This window comes from Cheilinus undulatus, linkage group 23, assembly GCF_018320785.1.
Source record: "Cheilinus undulatus linkage group 23, ASM1832078v1, whole genome shotgun sequence".
Taxonomy (NCBI): Eukaryota; Metazoa; Chordata; class Actinopteri; order Labriformes; family Labridae; genus Cheilinus; species Cheilinus undulatus.
Genome location: NC_054887.1, coordinates 14,458,827 through 14,481,371, shown reverse-complemented (window position 1 = coordinate 14,481,371; position 22,545 = coordinate 14,458,827). Strand labels below are relative to the sequence as shown.

Sequence of the window (22,545 nt, the reverse complement as noted above, 5' to 3'; positions counted from 1 at the left end):
ATAAATCTTACCCATGCCTGAGTCCTTCTTTGTGCCGTCAGATATGATCTCTACATGGTCTCCGTCCACATCATAGCTGAAGAAGTCATTTAGGTACGTCTTTGACCTCTGGCCTCCAAACACATACAGACAGCGATTTCTCTGAAAAACAGACATAATCATCAACATCCAAGCTCTTAAGTTAAATGTGAGGACAAGATTAACAGCAGATGTGTTACATACAGTGTGGAAGAGCATGCAGTGTCCGATACGTGACTGGACGTCCTCTGGCCCGGCGTTACACGAGTCTTCCCGTAGGAGGCTCCACGTCCCCGCCTGGCAGTGGAAGGCGTACAGGCCGCTGAACTGAGGCTCCGACGTCCGACTCTCCTCTACGCTGCCGTTACACGTCAGGATGCGGCCGCCAAACGTGTAGATCATGTGCTTCTCTGAGTCCATGCACATCTGCAGGAAAAGGAAAAAGAACAACAGAGGGAGGAGAGGAAAAAGGAAGTGTGAGAGTTCAAAAAGAGGGTTACAGGAAGATAAAACAGGAAAGGTTTCTGATTCAAATCAATTCTTTTTAAGGATGAAAGAGGCCAGGTCCTATTAGACATGTTTGCGTTAATCTTTGTCTTTTTGTCATTGATTGAGTCAAAAAAATATATTCTGATCACCTTAACTGCATGTCTTACCAACTTTTACAGTTTACTGGTTGCAGCCAACTGTTAAGCTAACATAACAGGTTTAAAAAGTGGTACTCCTACTTTGATTTACTCTATTTCATTTATTTTAGATCATTGAGGGTAAAAACAAGAGTTCAAGCTTTGACTAGGACCAGATTGTGATAACTGACCCAGTAATGTTAAAAATCCCAGTAAAATACTCAGCTGGTTGCAGTTAGTTCAAACAAACAGGCTGCAGCTACCTGATGATCAAACACCAATTTCGGCCCTCCATCAGCTGACGTGTCCTCGCTGAGTAGCGTCCAGGTGTTGGCGTCGATGTCGTAGCGGTAGAAATCGCTCTTTAGAGACTTGCTGTTCCGGACGCTGGAGTCCAGGTATCGACCGAGTGTGTAGATCTGCCGCCGCTGAGAGTCGATGCACATCTTGTGGCAGGAGCGAGCGCTCGGACCGCTCTGATGAACACACAGAAGACAGACGTGAATCTTTGATATTTACTGGCAACATGATGGACAAAATCAAACAGGAATATGTTTTGTTGTTGCTTCTATTTCTGTTAAATTTTTTATTAGTAGGAAAAATGATATAGGGCACTTCTAAAACACATACTGTGATCATTAATAACAGCCTGTGGGGAATAATTTGGAGCCATCAAAGCCTGTTTTGGGCTGCCAACTGTATCTGACAGCTGGGGACTGTTCTGTTTGTCTGCATATAGTTCTTATTTGCATATGGTGCTGCTGCTGTCCAGTGCTCATTTGCACATCACAACATAATGTGTGCCAGGATCTTATTGCTCTATTTAACTAGATTGCTTTCTTCTGTTTTTAAACCACATTTTGAATTTATTTAAAGTTTCAGAGAGTGTCATTACTATTTAGATGCATCATCATCTTGTACATCAGTATACTGAAGTTTTGTAACTAGGGGTGTGTGATAGGGCGAGAAACATAGAATGTATCAGCAATCTGCCAAAGCCAGGCTTATATGGAACTGCTTTATTTTCTTTAAACCAGTGATACTCAACACGTGGCTCTTGAGCCACAAGTGGCTCTTTAATTGTTTTAATTTGAAATATTTTTCCCCCAGAAGACCTTAAAAGGGACCCTGCATGATCAGACAAGTTCATCTTGTTGGATAGATATTTTTCGGTCTCAAATGTATATTAAACTGAAAAACTCACTAAATATCCCGCGTATCTGCATTTTGAGTACATTTCAGCTCATAAACTCACCAGGAGGCCGCCATGTTTTGATCCGCGTCACGGAGTGTGACGTCACGGTTCCGCAGCGCTCCTCTCCGTTGCTAAGCAGTAACCATTTTTTACGCTTATTCTGCTTGCAGCTGTTTCTGCCATGACTTTGCTGTGTGTTGGTTTTGTCTCCCTGCTGTCAAAGCTCTGTCATTACTCCTAAGTTTTACCTCAATAAACCTCCTACAAGTGACTGGATTCAGTGTATAGTGGAAGCGTGCCAGGAGCTTTTTAAAACTATTATGTACATACGAACAGAGTTTCTCCAAAGAAATGTTAAAGTGGACTTTTACTTTGAAAGGCGCAAACCGGAAGTCCTTTCGTGTTGTGTTTACCTTTACCAAAACATGGCAGTCTCCTGGTGAATTTTTAAACTCAAATGACTCAAAACGCAGATATCTTGTGAGTTTTTTAGTTCACCATGTATATGAGAGATACAAATATCTATCGAACAAGATGAACTTGTCTCATCATGCAGGATTCCTTTTAAAAAAGGGAAACTTTGACCTCAGAAATTATCCATAGTAAGTCACTTTAGTTTGTTCCCCACACTTACAGAGTTGGCTTCAATCATCAGTTTTAATTGTCAACCTTTATTTTTTGTCTGTATATTCCCAAAGCCCTTACTTGTAATTTTTTGCCACTTTTTTTCTTAATTTACTATTTTTAATCCATTTTACTGCTTTAAGCCTATTTTTGCCACTTCGTTTGTCAGCTTTTTCCAGTTTTTGCCCATTTTTGACATTTTCATCCTGCTTTTTGCTATTTGCATTTTTTTTGCCCCTATTTGGATAGTTTTTGCTTCTGCCATTACATGCTACTTTTTTGACAAATTTACCACTCATTGCAGATTTTTTGCCCATTTTTGTCATCTTTTTGCTGATTTTTGCCCATTTGACTCACTTTTCACTTATTATTTGCCACATTTTTGCCAATTTTTTACCTTTTTTGCCACCTGTAACTCACTTTTTGTTAATTTTCACTTTTCCACTTTCTGCCCATTTTTCCTCACTTTTTCCCGTTTTCATCCATTTTAACCACTTTTTGACCATTTTGCTACCTTTGACTTATCATTTTTGCCACTTTAACCCATTTTTACCGCCTTTATCCAGATTTTGTCCATTTTTGACACTTTCATCATGATTGTTGATAACTGCAGTTTTTTTCCCCTATGTAGCCATTTTTTGCCACTTTTTGATCACTTAACCTGCCTTTTGCCATTAAATGCTACTTTTATTTGACATTTTGCCACTGCTGGCTGCTTTTTGCCCATTCTAGTCACTTTTCACCCATTTTGTGCCAAGTTTTTGCCACTTTTTGACCATTTTTGCCAAATGTAGCTCATTTTTTTGTTACTTCTCACCCATTTTTGCCACTTCATGCTTTTTCTCCCCATTTTTGCCCCTTTTCACCAATTTTTGCCGCTTTTAGACCAGTTTTGCCACCTTTAACTTAATTTTACTGCCACTTCAACCCATTTTTCCTATTTTTCACCACTTAGATTGAAGCCCTTGCAAAGATATTTTTCACCAATTTGGCTCTTTGGTTGAGCAGAAATGAGTAACACTGCTCTATACAGTCAGGGTGCAAGGAGCAGTTACGTGCACAACCAGCACAGAGTTTGCAAACTTTTTTGGCCAGCTCTTGAGACGGCATCTTGAGTGTCATGCAGGTGAGGGACAGAGACACCTCGGCCAGCACCGCCTCACTACACTTCTTCACTACATGAATATGTATCACAGAAAGATTGGCAGAGGTAGATCTAATTCTGTTGTTCTAATAGTTACAGACAATATTATTCTGCAATGATCTTTTAGGTAGGAATGCAGTTGAACTTTATCATTCTGTCTCCTCATCTGGCTTGTAGTAGGTAGTAGTTCTGAGTAAGTTTTGTGTAGCTGATAAAAATGTCTTTCTTGCACTATCTCAGGTGTCATTACCGGAATGGTTATTGTGTGCACATTGGCTTGTCATCCTGCCAGCGTCACAGTCTCCCACCCCTATTTGTAACTTAACAAATAGTCTTGGGCGACCCTATTTATGACTGAGACGTGGTTGGCACTTCTGCAAAACTCAGATTATGATGCACTCACATTAAGGCCAGTCGACCCTTACTGCTGGCCTACACTCACCCTGCTCCAAGCCCAAAAGGCCCTGGGCACGGATACGTCATCATGTCGTAATACGACGCACAAAACAAACATTTATTAGTCGTAGGGATGCACCAGTACCACATTCTCCCAGATCAAGTACAAGTACTTCAATTTGGGTGCTCAATAATACCGATACTGTTCTTCATCTTTCCTCTTAGCTATACTCCTTGCACAGTTTTCATTCTCCTCTTCTTTTGTCCTCCTCATTTATGTTAAAATATCACCAAACTGCCGACATGTCTTCAACTTTGTCTACATACTCACATAATGAGAGGCAAACATCATGATTTAAAATCATACCAAGTGTTTAATAAGTTCAAGTATGAATACTTAGGTTTGGTATTGGCACCAATACCCAATCCCGTTACCTCAAAACTTGCATAGATCTTTTGCTGTTTTTTTTTTCTGGGCCTCAGTTATCCCTAATCAAAAGTAGAAAATGTCTGTTAAACAACTTCATTTCCAATTTCTTGCTGAGAAACATCAATGCTATTCAATGCAGAGTTTACTGGAAGATAAGTGAGGTCTGAAGTCTTCAAGACGAAGCGATACCGCCAATTTTCACTTCTGCTTTATGCAAAAAAAAAAAAAAATCTGATTCGACTTTATGTTTCCTGACTCGCTCACCTCTTTCTCTGTGTCTCTGGAGATGCAGGCCCACTGGTTTTCTTGAACGCTGTAAGCCCAGAAATCAGCCAGGTCCTGCGTGCCATCCCAGCCCCCGAACAGGTATACAGTCTCTGAAAAACACAAACAACACTCAGCAAGACTGGGCAGCAGACTGAAGCAGCAACACAACATTTATCATCTTCTTTGCATGCACATTTTGCTTTGAAAAGAGCTGGTAAAAAAAATCATGTGTTGGACTACTTTAACCATTTCATTAAACATCTACACATTTTTAAGGATGAGATGGATGGACAACCTTTTTCAAACAACTTAACAGAGAGGGGATTCACATGGTCGGACCTGGTCTGCCATGTAGCACTTTTTATTCACTTGCAAACATTGTAACAAACTCACATATGGGTTTAACACAAAAAATTAACTGCAAGCACTGAATAAAGTCCTAAAGACTCAACATTTAAAGGCAGTGGTAAAAATGATCTCTTCCGTTGACAGGGGCTTGTTTTTCTTTCAGTTGCCTGTTTTTTAACCTCTTGTTACCAGTCATTATATTTGTTTAAGATCACATCAAATCAGAAATTCCTGATTTTCTGTATTTGTTGCTTGTGTCCTGATATTTCTACCAATAAGAAAGCGTCAACATCAGAAATAATCCCTCCATGCCCTGTACTGGTTCAAGAAGCAGGCTGCCAAATCATGGCCTGGGGTCAAACACAGGCTGCTCAAGCCCTGGCAGATGGGAGCTGTGGGAAGTTGTGATTGTATCAGAGTGTTGTGTAGGAGGAAAAAGTTGTGCCATTACTGCTACTATTCCAAAAACAAGAATACAGGCCAGAAAATGAGTGAGTCACTGGTGAAGAGCAACAATAGGCTTTTTTTGTGCTGAGGATCAGTAAAAGCTGTAATTTTTTGCACTTTAAATTACTCAGAAGTGCAACAAACACAACTGTTACTGGCTCTCAGTGTGATTTCTTCCATATTTTGAATATGCGCTTAAATTTTGAAATGTAGACCATGCTCTACAAAATCTCACAATGACGCAAACATGTGGTTCTACTGTTGGATCAGACGTAAATCTGGATTAAAAGACTGTAGCAGGCCAGGAGTGTTGTGAAATTTTATATGATGGAGTGGAACAAGAAATTAAGAGAGCCGTAAAAAAGAGATCTGGATCAAAAAAAACACAAACAAATATTTCAACATTTTAGAAGTAAAAATATGGAGATGTGCAACGATTCTTTAGCTAAAATCCTAACATAATCCCAATTTAAATTTTTTTGGACAAAACTGTACAAAAACAACATTTTAAAGTCAACGTGAAAACAGATTTCTACAAAGTAATGTAAATGAAATTAATAAAAGCTTGAAAATAAATCATCTCCCAAACCAGCGTCCTTTTTGATCAGAACACAGAACTTTCTACCACTTGTCCATGGAGTCTCCCACATGCCATTTGGTGAACTCTAGTCCAGATTTGATATGAGATTTCCTCAACAGTGGCTTTCTCTTTGCCACTCTCCCATAAAGCTTTGACTGGTGAAGAACCTGTGCAACACTTCTATAAGTCTTTTTCATCTTAGCTGCTGATGCTTGCAACTCCATAGGTGTCTTGGTGGCCTCTCCCACTAGTCTCCTTCCTGCACGGTCACTCACTTGTGAGGACGTCCTAATCTAGGCACATTTACACATGTGCCATATTCCTTCCATTTCTTGATGATTGATTAACTGAACTCCAGTGGATGTTCAGACCCTTGGAAATGTTCTTGAATCCATCCCCTGACTTATACTTGTCAATAACATTTTCTCTGAGGTGCTTGGAGTGTTACTTTGTCTTCATGGAGTAACGGTAGCCAGCAATACTGATTTACCAGTGACTGGACCTTCCAGGCACAGGTGTTTTTATACTGCAATCACTGGAGGCACATCCACTGAACTCAGGTGATCCTCATTTCACTAAGTGTGAGACTACTAGCACCAACTTATTGGACCTCTGTTAAATTTGGTTAGTCACTATAAAGGGGGTGAATATTTATGTTATCACTTATTGTACATCACATATTTTGTTTAACAGACATAACTTTGAAGAAATCTGTTTACTTTTACAATTAAGAGTTTTTTTTGTGTGTGAAAAAAGTCAAAACTTTTTAAAGGCACTGTAAGTTGTCCTGGAATAGACACGACAGCCAACGTTTTAGATGAAAAAATAGGTATTTAAAGAGCAGCTTGTAAACCAGACTTTAAGGGAGTAGTTATTTTTGCAATCGTGTTGTAGATTAAGAACTTTTCTGGCAATTACACAAAAAAAGGGAAACCAATAACATCAAATCCTTACGCAATAGCGGTTGTTGGCTTGTAGGTGTTAAACTGAGACAAGTCAGCACTGATGACAAAGGAATTATTCCAAAAAGCCTGAACTTCTAGATCTCCAAAGTCATGCCTTGTATTGAGAAATAATTTGATTCTTTTGGCTGACCGCTGATAGCAATCAAAATTGAAATAATTAGAGGAAGCCATATGAAATCATGATGGAACAAGACTAGAGACAAAGAAATCATTTAGGACTCCACGTATCAACCTCTACAATCGACTGCTGCTCAGAAAGCTCAGCAGAGTGTGTGGCCTGAGAAACACGCAGCAGAGGGATGCACGGCCTTCACTCCACTCAACACAACATCATTCTCAAACACAATAAAGGCTTTTTTGTTTCAGATAGCCACGGGGAAGTACAACACTTTCACTGGATAATGTTAGAAAAAATGTTGTGTGTCCACGTCAAAACAAAATACATGATTTATGCCCTCTTCAAGGAGAAAAGCCCTCAGGACTGTTATCTTTGGGAGGAGGTGGAGCGGACGAGCAGGGAGGGTTAATTTGATTAAACGGTACCAGAGCTTTGAGTCAGTGTAGGAGGAGATGAGTCACAATGTCGACTAAACAGCAGAGTCATAATACAGGCTGCGTGGGTCTCACCGGTCTGAACGTCAATGACCATTTGATGTCCTCCCCTCATCCCGGGCCTGTTGTCGTCGCCATCACCTGCGAAGACGAGGAGGAGGAAGAGAGAAAGGAAGGGACAAGGATGGAGCGCCAGCGTAGGAGAGGCCAGATGACGCAGAGGAGAAAGGGAGGAGCAGAAAGAAGATGGGAAGGGGAGAGACAGATTTAGCTACAAGGCCACAAAGCTGACAGAGCCATGTTTGAGTGACGGATGGAGGATAGATGCTCTCACTGTTCATGTCGTCTCGGTTGATTTCTTGGGCGCTTGTACCTTTGTTACATTTGGGGATGATCTGACTCCACCTCGGCTTGTACTCCTGCTGGCTGATGTACTGGTTAAACAAACCGTCTGGCAAGGAGAGAAAAGCATCAAATATGTAGTAAACCACATGAATAAAGCAGAAACAAGCAGGAGTATCATTCAGAAGTCAAAAAAAAGAAAGATCTCAGTACAATACCTCTGACAGCTTTGTCTATGAGCTCCTCGCAGGCGTCAAAGTCTCCTTGCAGCACCAGCCTGTCGTGTAGGTGTGTTAGCATCGGGTGCTCCAGTGCTATCCGAGTCTTCTTCTGCAGCGACTCAAAGGCCTCTGTGTAGTTATGCTGTCTGAAGTGCTTGAGGCAAAGGCGGATAGCTTCCTGTTCTCTGTACTGTAACAGATCCAATCAAGTCCACAAAGACAACACAAAAGCGTCAGCCACACATGTTCAGAGTAGTTTAGTAAAGGGGACAAAGATACTAAGGACTGAGTGTTTGACTCCATCACGTCAGCTTTATATCAGCTACTTTGCACAATTCCGACATAACTCAATCCATACCTGCAATGACTATATTTCACATATTGTATACTAAATTACGGCCAGAGCACTGACCTTGGAGCGAAAACCCTTCTGAAACTGAATGAATTCTTCTTTGATTTTTTATGATTCCAGCCAATGAATCGCTAATTTGGAGGTCTTTATGTGCCCCAAAACTCACCAAAATTACCAGATACTTCAATTTTGTCAAAATTGTACGTATTGCAGTGCTTTTGTACATGTCTGCCACAAAATGAACCCACTGAGGCCAAAATCCTTCATTTTTGAGGGGTCTTCAAAATAGTTTAAGCTAGATGCATGCAAACTGGTATAAACATGTACCACAGAGATGGGGACTTGAGTCTGCGACTTGGACTAGAGTCACGCTTAGGTCGCACACATCAGTGACTTGAGACTTGACTTGGACTCGTGCACAAAAGACCCAAGACTCGACTTGGACTCGTGATTTGTGACTCCTGCACAATCTTCAGTTTTTAACTTGTCCAGCATGATCTCTTGTCCCCCTGTCACTCTTCTCCCCTTTCCTCCCCTTCCGTTTGACGGTTCATGCGTCTTTTACGCAGCACCAACAGCTGCTCTAATCTCGTCCTCATCTTTGTTCATACTGCATAACAATGACACACAAATGCCACACTCACGCACATACCTACACTGAAACGCACGTTAACATGTTGGTAGTGCAGACTGCAGACTTCAGGCTTCAGTCTGTTGAGGGCAAAAGTTTCAGAATACCTAAACTCTTTCCTCCTGCATTAAAGCTCCTCTGACCATGGAGGATTAGCGTCAGCGCTGTTTGTGTGTGCGCTCCAGCTGTGTGTGTGTCTCTGTGTCGCCTGCGTGAGCCATCATGTGCAATATTCAAATATTATTTGGTTAATATTCCCTTGATATCATTTGTTTATGGGGAACAAATTAATGTTAGAATATCTGCATTGCCGCTTATTGATAATGAACGGACATAAAAGATGATAGGAACATTAAAACTTTAAATACGGTTCATGGAGGCAGCAAGAAACAGAGACAGATGGATAATAGGCTGTAACAGATAAATTGGTAACTAAGGAGTCCAGGAGATTTTAGCTGAATAAAGTAAAATTTAGGCTGATATTAGCCATATAAAGAAATTGACATCATAAATGATGACAGAAGTTTCTTAAAGAGAATGGAGGGAGAAATACTCAGCATACTCTGTAGCAGATCTGTCTGAGTGGGAATTAGAAATGATCATTGCGTTTTTATTTTATTTCAGAATAAACAGTTCATTAACAATTATTGTTTTTGTGTTAGTATAAAATTACTACAATTAAAGAAATATATCTGATAAATAACAAGAATATTTAATCTCAAGTGTCTGTCTCTATCAGTTAAATGTGACTCATGTCTCTGTAGTGTTTCATATGTACACAGAGAGGAGGGCTGATATTGATCATGTTGATGAGGGGAAAAAAGAAAGAGCATGTGTTTCATCTTATAGTAGAGGTACATATGATATATAGAAAATACATTCCCAACAACAGAACTGTGGCTAGTGGAAACCTGACCTGAAAACAACCCCACACTAATATTATTTACCTTTTTTACAAATATATTCTAGTTACTATGTGATATACAGTTTTAATAATGTGCCTACATTATTTGATTTTACTGAAGTGTACAGACATTAGTCTTGTGTTTGCATACTTCTTTCTTAAGATTACATAATGCCTGAAAGTGTGAAAAATCCCACCTGTGGTCAGGCTGTAATTTTAACAGCATAAAATGGCATGAAAGAGTTCGTATTAAGTTCACCCACATTGGCTGCATTAAAAGGAATTCAGACTTGGAGCGTGTGATGACAAGTTAATGAAACCTTTCTGAGTTAATGTGCAACTGCTGCATATGTGGCTTCTATGAACTATCCCCTCATTTTCACACTCTGATGAAAAAAAAAAAAAAACTGCAGGTGTGGCTGTAACTTGAGCTGAAGTACCTCTGAGGTGTCCTCTAATTAGGGCAGAGGTACAGGCTGATTAATCCTTCTAATGAAAGATTCAGGCCTCCTTATTTAAATCGGTGTAAATTAGGCTTGCTGACTCAGTAATCCAGTCTGAGGCTGTGTCTGTAACCCTGCAAGTTTCCCTCGGGTGCTCACCTTGCTGTACCAGTTAAGGCAGGGCTGCACCACGTCAGGATCTTCAATCCCATGCAGCTCGATGTACCAGATGCTGAAGTTAAAACTAGGACCCCACGACATCAGAGGCACTGAGACGAAGCATAGGAGAGGATTACTAAAGAATCAAACATTGTGTACCTTCACTTTAAGACCACAACAGCTCTCACCTATTTTGACAAATCTGCAGGGAAACATCTGCTCGTCGATCTTGTGCTTTAAGGTGAATGTTTCCTTGTTGTAGTCGTTCTTAAGGCCACTGAAACAGAAAAAAAGCTGTTTTACAATCTGACTGACTTGGTTAAGATGCCAACTGCGTCCATATGCTGCTGAATTTTGGATAGTCCTCCCAATCTGGCAAAACCTCCCTTCTCAGTCTGGCAATTTAGCAGCAGTGATGAGTTATCTTTTTTATCCAACTGGCAGACTGGTAATGAAGTGAAACTAACTGGATGGCGAGAGATCCAGCAATTACACGGTTGATTTTTCCTCCACATTGTACATTTAAAAATATCCAAGTATCAACATATACAGATATTGCCCATCATTAAAAAAACTATAGAATTAAAGCTGTTTTAAGCTGATCAAGCGGGGCTTAAAGCATACATTTAAATAGTTATTTTAGCTCTTTGTGAAATTTCTAACTTTACTGTCAGAAATAAGGATGGAGATTGAAACACCATTCTGCAAGCCCCCAGTTCTGCATTTTCTTTCAAATTAAATTACAATAACATCTGAGATCACTGATTCTGCTGGCAGGCCTGTGCACATTAAAAAACAGTATGTCAACACATACTCCTTGCTGATATGTGCATCAGTACAGATGTTACAGAATCAATATGGCTACAAATGCTGTGATTGCAGATATGAAATACACTAGAGCTGCTCAATGATGGCAAATATCAAAATCACAATTATTCTAATTGGTGCTAGGATCACAATTATTAAGCATGATCACTCACTGATTGGACAACATCTGAATGACATCCAATAATTCAAGTTAAAAACACTCAACATCCTAAAAACAAGCAATAAATAAATGAATATAAATGTGTGAATAACAGAAATATAACGTTTTGGTATAAAGTAAAGATGTACAAGCAAAAAAGTGTCTGGAAAAAAATCACAGCAAACACTTAAACATTCCCTCCATGACAAAAAAAAAACAGGGACAAAATGAGCATAACACTGCATGTGGCACTGTAATTGCTTAATCATGGTTATTCTGTATCCATGATCATGGGAAACCAAAATTAAGACTGAAATTAAAGCTTGATTTATTGTCAGGTATTCAAATATGAATCGCCTATGGTGCAACCAACAAGCAGGGAAAAAAAGCCAGCAGCAGAAGCTAAACTGCAAGATGAGCGGTACGCTTCAGATCAAGACAAACTGCCAACAATATGGATGAGACAATCTGCCAGCTGCCAGAAAAACAAAAAGGAAAGACTTGATTATTTCAGGTTTCTTCAAACACCAAAAACTCAGAAGTCCAGCATTAGTCATGCAAATTGCAAGCTGTGTAAAAACAAGGTAAAATACTGCAGCGACACCAATCTTTGTTTACACAAGACAAGAAACCAGGCTACCAGACTCGTGTGTGTCATCCCTACCAGCAGTGAATGAAGATCGGAACAGATCCAAAGATGGCAAGCAGCAATATTATGTTTAGTTTTTAAGACTTGACCCTGTATAGCATAGCTGATAACCAGGGATGGGGATAAAAACCCAGGTCCATAAGGGCCTGGTTCTGTGTTTTTGAAATACCTGAAAATCAGTAACATTTTAGCTTATTGTTACCGCTACTGAGTCTCACAGGCTCTGTGACGTAACGTTAATTTAAGATAAGACTGGTGTAAAAACATACATCAGTTCTTTCAAGGGAAACATAAACTAAAAGCACATCAATATTGACTGTGGTACCTTCAACTACGGCTTGAGGAAGAAAGACGCTGCCTGCGAGTCGCATGCACTCATATCCGCCTGCGCTGGGAGTAACAGGCTCTCATACCCCTCTCTTAAGCTGCTTCAGAACAGTTTTCTTCTTCAGCTACTCAAATAAATGCTGAAAAGTGTTTCAAAACTTTGAGCAAGTCCTATTTGTTAAAAGTATTGGTCCAGTGTAGAAATCTGTGGTGGAATCGGCAGAATTAAAGTTAATGAGCAAACTTAACAGCTGAAAAATGGAAAATATGATGTGTTCAGGTAACATCAGTAAATTAGACGACTGTAGTCTATATGTTATGATGTGTTCATATGACACATAAAAATGGGAAAATTTAGTTTTGGACGAGAAACCTTAATAAATACAGTTGTATGAAGAATGTGTTTATATTTGAAGGATATAAAATATATGTTAGTGAGATGTAACATCAGAGATGTGACTGAATCATACCTTTTTAACTCAAGCACTAACCAGCTAAGACCACTCGAGTGTAAATATTTGTCTCCATTTTGTTTTCCACCAAACTACAGAAAAGTATCGATAGTGGTATCAATAAGGACTCGGATTTGTAATAAGTATCAATAAGGGTATCAATAAAAATTAACGATCACAATCCCTACTGATAACAAAGGCCTCATGCAGCTACTTACTGAGAGTGACTCATGCTGTTTAATCTCAACTCATACATTAATTACAGCAGCTATGTTTTATACAGAAGCAAAGCAAAAAGACATTCAAGCATTTTCATTTACTTCTTGGATCTTTGATCTCTATGATCATATCGTGGCCCCTGTCTAGGGATACACATCTTAACGCTTGGCTGTGTGAAATATCCAGTCCTAGCATGCACAGAGTTAACTTTTCTCCCAGCATAAAGACAGGATATTTGACACCAAATGTGCCAATAGCTGGTGTAAAATGAAGCAAATCCTGTGCACTAGGGACTGCTGCGTCAATAAAACTTAGATGACAAGCTCACTGTGACCTAAAGAGAGAAGAAAAAGAGGCAAAAATATCCGACAGACTGGCAGGACAGCAAAATTATAAGCTTCTTTTTGTTCTGGCTAACATTTTTCTACCTCCATGGGGTAGCGTGTGTCAGACTATGAATTCTGTCACAGCTGACATTCTGGATACTAAGGCTGTATGCTTCTGCAGGTATTCGCTGCCATCTGCACTCAATTTTATTGTCCTATTATCATCCACTTAAGAGAAGTGCCAGTCTGAATCTCTGAAAATGATCTGTCACTCTGATTCAGGCTGTAGCATGATTAGTTTGGCAAGAGCCATGATTTGCCATCATTCAGCAGACCTTGCTTTAAGTCTGTTGTTTATTTTCAGTTCTTTCAACTTCCTACTGCAGACAGTCCCTACCATACTCTATTTAATGTATGAATATACTTCTATGAATTGCTGCTGTTGTCAGAAACTTTGTTGATTATCTTGGTCAGGACACTCTAGAAAAGGAGATTTTCAATCTTAATGAGGTTGGATAAAATGAATAAAGTAAGGGTATACTGTGTATTAGGGGTCAGATCCAGGTATTGGCTTGCAGTCCAATGATAGCTAGATCGGGTAGCTGTGACGATGGGCTCATCCATGGGGCCAATCCCTGAGGCCAATACACTTCAGTTAAATAACACTGTGTCAAAGGCAAACATGATGGATGGATATTTTGCAAGCTGTAGCCAACACAGCATGGTTGAGCCTAACAACAAAGGCAAAGCAGTTGTGATTTATGCTACTAGTTACACCAGCAACTGCTAAGCTCATGTTTTGAGTGGTGATGGTTTAATCCTGAGTTTTAACTATTAAAGGTTAAGCTCAATTCCGAACTATATGCCTATTATTAATCAGTGCCTAAGAAGAATTGTCTACATCAGGACTGATCCCTCAAAACAGAGATGGGGTCTCAAACTGAGACTCGGATTTACATTGCTCATATGCTACCAGAGAAATGAACCACCCCTCACAGTCTTTAAACACGGACACAAGGTTTGAGATCTTTCCCCACTCATTTTATTTTGCTTATCTGGTGCAGTCCTTTATATTTTACATAATGCACCAGATAGATAAACTTCAACATAAACTCACTGAGAATTTATTCTATTACATTCTATCTATTTAGTATCAAAGAAAAATTTATTTTGATTAGGGAACCATGATATTTATCAGCATCATATTAGTATCGGCAGATATTCACTAAAAGAGTTAAATATCAATCTGATATGAATATTTCTGCTGATATTTAGAGCAAATATATTAACTGTACATAACTCCAGCATAAACCATATATTGTTTTTAAATATCTGTAAATTCTACAACTGTGCCATCAGGTAGTATAGGTGGTTAGGGTGCCAAACACTCAAGAGGATCCACCGTGAGCCCTGAGCATTTTGAAGGATCACTTTTGTATGAAAGCAAAGTAGAATTTTGTAAACATCTAAATGAATCAATATTGAAACAAAACAAATCGAATTAGGACCTTGTGAATCAGAATCAAATGGATTCAGGAAACCTGTGGTGATCCCCAAGCCTAGAAGGGATGCTTACATTGTGGAAATTAGGGCTGACACTTTTGTTAGAAATAACAATTTAGCTCCACATACGTCAACATTTTCTTTCACATTCAACCATAAAAAAATCAGATCAGACTTCGTGCAACAGGTCACTTTCTCTGCCCCGTAAAAAATAAAGCTGCCCTGTAAAAGCTCATAATCAGCAAGGGTTCACTGTGACAGCAGAGGGCGAATTATGCTACTGTAAAATGTAGGCAAATCTAGTGTATATCAACAGCTGTTTTACTAAATCTAGGAAAACCTGATGCTGCCTTACACATAAATGATTCCCAGTCTCTTCAGTGATGAAAACAGGTTTCACAATCAACGCTTGTATTGGACCAGATCACTAAAGCCCGGGTGACAGCGTGGGAAAAGTGTCTTTAAGCAAAAATGTTGGCACCAATAACAATAGAGTCAATTCAGAAGTAATGCTACGGGACCAGGTCAAAGAAAATCAATGCTAGACATCAATAATCGAGCTCCCTTGTAGATATTTCATTGCTTCTGAGACATTCCTCCTCCTTCAGTTATCTACTGATGCAGACCTCTCTCTCAGGCAGTGCATCACCTCAGCAGGATGCAATCAATCCTAATATCTCTCAAAGCACAACATCAAATTAAGCACATTTCTCTCTATTCACAGACCGCAACAATTACAAAAAATAGTTACTTCCCACCTGGACAAAAGCTCTGTCATGTTCTCTTCACTCATCCCACCGAACACTTTAAACTTCTTCAGGTTGCAGACATGAGTCTTCTCATACTTCCCAAACGTGATGCTCTGAACGATTGCCGGCCGTTCCAATTTTAAGATTAAAAACTGGAGAAAAAGAGGGGAAAAGAGAGAGAGCAGACATGAAACAGAATGCAGGTAAACAGCACAAGTATGATACAAATAAAGTGTGTAGCCACTGACTGCAGGAAGCAGCCGGTGCTTACGGCAGACCAATCGCTGTGAAAAGATGGCTCATTATCTAAACGACTACAGCGGGTCAATTTGCTGCATCAGGTAAGAGGCATTACATAAAATCTATGAGCTGCATCCACATGTCACCGTGGCTCTAACAAGCTGGGACGTCTACTGACAAATCACCGGCAACCATTAGCCAAGAATGAAAGGAGACCGCAGGCAGGAACATTGATTTATTGTGCCACAGAAAGGCAGGCACTTAACAAACCCCAGGCATTGATGCTTTCACATTCACCCATAAAGGACACAAATGCGATTAATCCATTTCCTGGGTGTCTGTGCCTGATAACTGTTAGAGTATTGACTAGAAAAATGCAGAAACAAGCAGGATCCACACTGCTGCAGTTAAATAATTCCTGCATTTTATCCATTTGAAACTCAAATCTACTTAAGAGTTTTTGTATGGCTTAGTTGAGAATATTTCACTGCAGATTATCGTTACAAAACATAAAAACTATGAAGTTATGATGTTGTATTTTATCAGGGCTCAAGACTCAGACTGTCCTGTCTTCCCGGGGTTGATGCTAATAAAATATTTTGTGCTTTTCTTTTGGAGGGACAGGAGGTTGTGATGAGGTAAAATGATTCTACCTGGTGATTCTTTGATGAAATACATGTCAATACTGTTAAAAAACAAGTTCTACTCATTTTTATTCTTGCGCCAGCATGTCAAAAATCATTATGTACTAAAACACCCTGATCCTCCATCACCAGCCTGTGATGACTCATGTTTCTAAGGTCAAAATTTAGACATCAGTGCCTGTTTTTGCCCACACTTTATTGTAATTTGTTAATGGAAGAGGAAGAAACGATTAAAGTGATTTGATCCTCACGCCTCTGTTAGTCACTGTGTTTGTGTCTCCGTTTTTATGTAACTGTGTAGCTGTGCTGGTTTTACATGAACAACACTGGGAGTTTCCCTCTGAACAATGAAATACATGAGCTGTTTTTATAAATTCTGACACTTTCAACTTTGAGTGAACGTGCTCTACAGCACAGATCAATAACAGCGTGTACTTTCCAAGACACTCCACCTCAGCTTAATTCAGTTTGGACAGAGGATCTGAAAGCAGATCGCATCAAAGACCTCAGAACTGAAACAAATAAGGTCACAACCACATCAGATAGGGGATTTTCCCAAGGTCTGCCCTCATGGACACGATTTGGGAAAAATAAACTGCAGCGGACATGATGGAAGCCCCTTAAAGTCACGCGTATAAAAATAAGAAACTGCAGCCTGTTGGACCAGTTATGTGTACATAAAGACATTAGTTCTTAGAGCAGTCGTTAATATCAAAATTAACCAAAATATTGTTGCAGATGTGATGTTTTCACTTAATTTGACCCAGAACGTGCTTTTTAGCAGCATCAGAACTGTTTACATCACACACAGACAGCTGATAACCCTAACTTTCGCTTAGTTTAGTACTTCTCTGGTTATAATCCAACGATTAATGGAAAAATTGAGTAGATATATTCATCATCAACCGTATCTCATGATGGAGATCTAGCGATCTAAAAATAGCTCCTTGTCATAAAAACTCCAGCGGAATGAGACTGGATAAGAACAATATCGACTGACTGTCAGGCGTTCATGATATTTGCCTCACTTTGTGTTCTAAATGTCCGGTAAAACAGGAGAGAGGGAGGAAAAGCATGAGCTACAGTCACAGGGCAGAGGAGCAGTTGTTGTGAGTGTGTCTGTGTATGTGTGACAGTGAGGAGAGATAGTTTGTGCGTCCGTCTAGAAAAGTTATCATAATATCAATAACTTTAGGACTGAGGCTTACCTGTGGCTCCTCTAGGATCAAATAATTGAAAGAGGACGTAATAAAATCAGAATCCCACTGTAAGAGTCTTTCATTCAAATCATATCCCCCCTTGTCATTATGAGATCTTAAAGTGTTTATGTATGTTTGTAAAGCAGAGTCAAAACATAAAAAATATCATTTTTTTTAAATAATTCATTTTTTTGTGTGTTTACTCTGTGGCATGTTCAAGTAATTCAATTAAACAGAACTTATAAAAATGTAGTTTTCTTTTAGTTTAAAGAATACAGACACTTAAACTCTAACATTCTTTTGACAGCTTTGGAATATCCATGATAAATTCTTAATTATGGGATTTAACCCCCCCACCCACCCCCAGCATCCGATTCATCGATGATTGAAATAATTGTTTGTTGCAGCCCTAATCTGCACATCATTAGACAAATTCAGTGTTTTTTGATGGAGCACTGCAGCGCGTCTCTGCATGCAGGTCAGTGCTTGTCTGTGTTTATGTAAGTGTGGATGCATGCACGCTCTAGAGAGGCACACACACAGAGGCAGGGGGGAGAGACAAAGGCTGGCTGTCCTGTTGATTACTCCTGGGTGCTGCTTATCTTTCAAATCTATAATATGACATACAAAAAAATGTATTAGCAGGGACGCACAATATTATCGGTATCAGCAGGTGTTAGCTTAAGAAGTTAAATATCAGTATCGGCAGATATGATAATTTCTACCTTTACTGCTGATTAGGGATGCATGATACTGGATTTTCTGCCAACATGCCAGTATTTGCAAATTAATTGCAATCTAAATGTAGGTCAGACTTAAAACTTCAGTTCTTAGGATACAGTTTCAAGTTTGAGGATGACCAAATTAACCCATGTAATTCCTTAAAACACACTTTAGACTAAGGCTGAAAGATAGAAAAAGTTCTATTGCAATGCCAATGTGCGCATGAGCAGCAGTCACATCGCACAGACGTGCGATATTCAGGTGACCTGGTGCACCCCACACTGCCCCTTCTGTGCTTTGAGATTTTTTTCCAAAATTGCAAGTTTTCTCCTTTCCGTTTGTTAAAATCTGCCAGAAATCATCATCAAAACAGTTCATTTTTACAGCAATTTTTAAGTTAAGTCTCAGTCTTTGGATTAAATGTCTTTTAGTATTAGTCACATTTTAGTCATTTCTACCATTTAAAGTTTTAGTTTAGTTTTAGTTGATGAAAATGCAAAAACATTCTAGTCCAGTTACAGTCCGTGAAAAGTCCACGCATTTAGTCTTCACTTTTAGCCCAAGCATTCATTCTCTTTAGGGATGCACAATATTGAATTTTTGTCAATATAGGATATGCCGATATTTATAGATTCATTTTAGCCAATACCGATAGCAATACTGATATTTAAATATGCTTGACATAACCAAAAATTAGTTTCTTAGAACATAATTTAAGGTTTGAGGATGAAAAAAAGAAACAACTGTTTTTCTTAAAACACACTTTTAAGTTTAAAGAATGAGGATAAATACAGAAAAAGAGCTTGACTTACATTGGTCTGTTGGTCCAGCTTGAAACTCCACTAATTTATTAGCATATATGGCCAAATTTTATTGCTAATATATGTTGATATCCATGGCCAATATATCGGATGCAAATATCGGCAGAAATTTTGATACCTGCCGATACCGATATTTGCCGATACCTATATCAGGCCGATAATATCGTGCATCCCTAATTCTCTTGCCTAAATCTGGTACCAAATCATGGTAGTGTGTTCTATGTAACCTAACTCTAACCTGGGGTCCCTGCTTCCTACAGCTGAGAGGCAGAATAGCTACAGATGCATTGGATTTTGATAGATTTACCCACAGTGGAGAAACATCATGAATGTCCGACAAAAACTATTGGTGCCTTTCTTTAAAGATCTATTTTTGACTAGTCTTGGTCCAGTCCTCTAATGGAAAAAAACATTTTTGGTCATTGTTTTAGTCTACGTAATTAACACTGCATCAGAAGCCTGAGAAGTGAGCTCTGTGCAGGGAAGTCCATGAGTCTCCTCCTTACGTCAGGCAACAAGTGATGCTCACTGCACTGCTATGAAGCTTCAGGCTGACACCAAGTTACACAAGGCTGATCCTAGGTGAGTTGATTCCCGCTATAAAAGGCACCTTGTCACAGTGCTCGCTAATAAACAGAGCATCCACGGCACTGACATGCCATTTGTTAATTTTGGAGCTTCTAGAGAGGGTCTGATTATGTTGGTCAAACTTAACTTTAATACTGTAAAAAATAATAAATAACATTTAAGGAACATACTGCCGAGTTTATAAGAAATCTGATGAGGAAACAGCCCACAGCCAACCTACTCTGTCTCCTCCTCCCTCTGTGTCTGTGTGTCAGAGCTGCTGTAGCTGCACATATATACTGCAGAGGGAAGAATTTTAGCTGATACATTTTTATTTTCTAGTTGAAGCTCACAGATTTTATTCATTTTAGATTATTTTGCAATTTAAGCACAAATAAATTTTTCCTCTGCTGTTTTACGTTATTGTAATCCGTTGATAAAACCTACAAATAATGGCTAAAAGCTCCATTACTCTGAATACTTAGCATGCTTTTTTTTTTTACAGTTTAACAAATAGGGAATGTGTTGTGAACCAGGACTTTTTAAAACTGATTCTGAATTGGGTGCGCAGATGGCCTAGCAATCTATTGCGCTACCCATGTATGCAAGCGGCCCAGGTTTGAATCCGGCATGTGTTCCTTTGCCACATGTCTCTCCCCACTCTCATCCCATTTCCGACTCTATCCACTATACTCCTCTGTCCAATAAAGGCAATAAAAAAGCCCAAATATATTTCTTAAAAAATTATATTCTGAAATGACTCATGACCCCCAGAATCAGGATCACATAAACATCAGGAAACTTGATTAATGACCAAATATCAATGTTCACAGTCCAGGAAACAGCCTGGATCTCAGTTGAGTCCAAATATCCCTAATTTAAGTGGATATTAGTTTGTTTTCTCCCTTTTTCACTCACTCCTCAAAGAGCAGACAGCTGGGTTTTGTTTGCAGCCTTGCTGAACAGTAGTGCCATGCGCTTAAAACGGCATCAGGGCAAATCTCTGTTGTTGTTGTTGTGTGTAGCTCCACCCTTTTGGGACAGATGGGTAAGCTTGACAAAGTGGGACAGTATGGGTCAGTTTATTGAGACCCTTTCCAACTTTTGATCATGGAAATGCAAGGAAAAACATGTACCATGCTGTACCAAACTGAACCAGACTGCTCAGTGAAAATGACTTGAAATTTGCCTTAAGACTCAACAAAAATATTTCAAAGGGCTGTAACTTGACAAAAAACATCTATATAATAAGACAAGACAGGTGTAAAGGACAGGAGAGCACCCATTTAAAATCCCATGAAAACTCCAGCACACCGTCTTTTATGCGAAAAAAGGCAACCTTTTCAGATGTTTTGGTACAGTGTTTCTGGAGTAAACGAAGAAAGACATTCCCAAATACTCCCTGTGACCGAAAAACAAATAATATGCCACATAAAGTCCACCACAATGAAGACAACAGAGGGGACTGTGTAAACAGCAGCAGACTTACCTGTGGAGGGTAATTGCTCTCAGAAGACCACCTGGAGAACTGATCATTAGGTTTGTCCACCAAGATATTCCTTAAAAGAAGATTCAGAGACAGGTTTAGTTCTTCAACATGAAAAAGCATGTGGGATCACATTGCATCACAGTCATGACCTGGAATCACTGATCAATGTGGGGCAGAGTGGACAGGGGTGTGAGTGGTATATACATGCTGGGATGTTAGTCAGGAAACAATACAACTGCACATCAGCCCAGATAGGTTATTCTAGAAAGCGTACTGATTCCAGTCAGCATTGTTTATATGTGCTAGCAGGGTGTTTTGGATAGTTAGCTAACACAGAAGAGCTAAACTGGTTATTGAGACAGCTGAAACAGCAACAGGCGACTGGTTTAATGATATGCTTGACTTCACGTATACATAAAAATATTTAGGAGTGTTAGGTTTTGAATGAAAATCAGAAATTTCTCGCGCCATACTATCCGTTTCACGTAGCCGGTAAGGAAGCTCCTTAGCTTTTGATGCTAAAGTAGAGCTACTGGGTTAGATAACATCAGCTAACGCTCTAGTTTAGCTGGAGCCTAGTTAGCTAAGGTGTGCGTCTGATTTCGATGCGCAAGGACAGCGGAGTGCATACTGATGGGTGAAGTTTCAAAATTTATCTACCATTTTCAAACATAATAACTCAAAGGCAGGACAAATGTTAGTAAAACTGTTAAAACGAAACAAAAGGCATGGTTATTGTAAAAATATGCATATCTCATGCGAAAAATATGTACATTGATGCTTACAGAGCGCCTACAATGGAAGGGCGGTATTCAGAAAATCGAGTTACTATAACATGTCTTTGTAAAAGACACTCTTGAGTGCCAAAAAGTTATTTGCCTGACGCAAATGTGGTCTATGAGCACTCTGAATCAGTAGCAAATTCAAGTACGGGACAAACGTTACCACAGTAAGTTAGTTGTATTACTGCCGGGCGACTACATGTCCTAAACCGAACGCACCTGCCGCTGCTGACAAAGCTACCGC

At 39.4% G+C, this 22,545-nt stretch overlaps 1 protein-coding gene across 1 annotated transcript in view; it reads right to left on the bottom strand.

The window, feature by feature from the left end:
- Positions 1-22,545, bottom strand: part of mkln1 (muskelin 1, intracellular mediator containing kelch motifs) — a 39,625-nt gene that overhangs the window by 16,780 nt on the left and 300 nt on the right. Inside the window, exons 2-12 of the mRNA XM_041780779.1 lie at positions 21,520-21,589; positions 15,846-15,988; positions 10,833-10,921; positions 10,645-10,754; positions 8,153-8,345; positions 7,927-8,043; positions 7,668-7,733; positions 4,698-4,810; positions 908-1,120; positions 223-444; positions 12-141 (exon numbers count right to left, since the gene is read on the bottom strand). Of these exons, the coding sequence (XP_041636713.1) occupies positions 12-141; positions 223-444; positions 908-1,120; positions 4,698-4,810; positions 7,668-7,733; positions 7,927-8,043; positions 8,153-8,345; positions 10,645-10,754; positions 10,833-10,921; positions 15,846-15,988; positions 21,520-21,589 (1,466 nt within the window). The remainder of the gene's footprint in view (positions 1-11; positions 142-222; positions 445-907; positions 1,121-4,697; positions 4,811-7,667; positions 7,734-7,926; positions 8,044-8,152; positions 8,346-10,644; positions 10,755-10,832; positions 10,922-15,845; positions 15,989-21,519; positions 21,590-22,545) is intronic.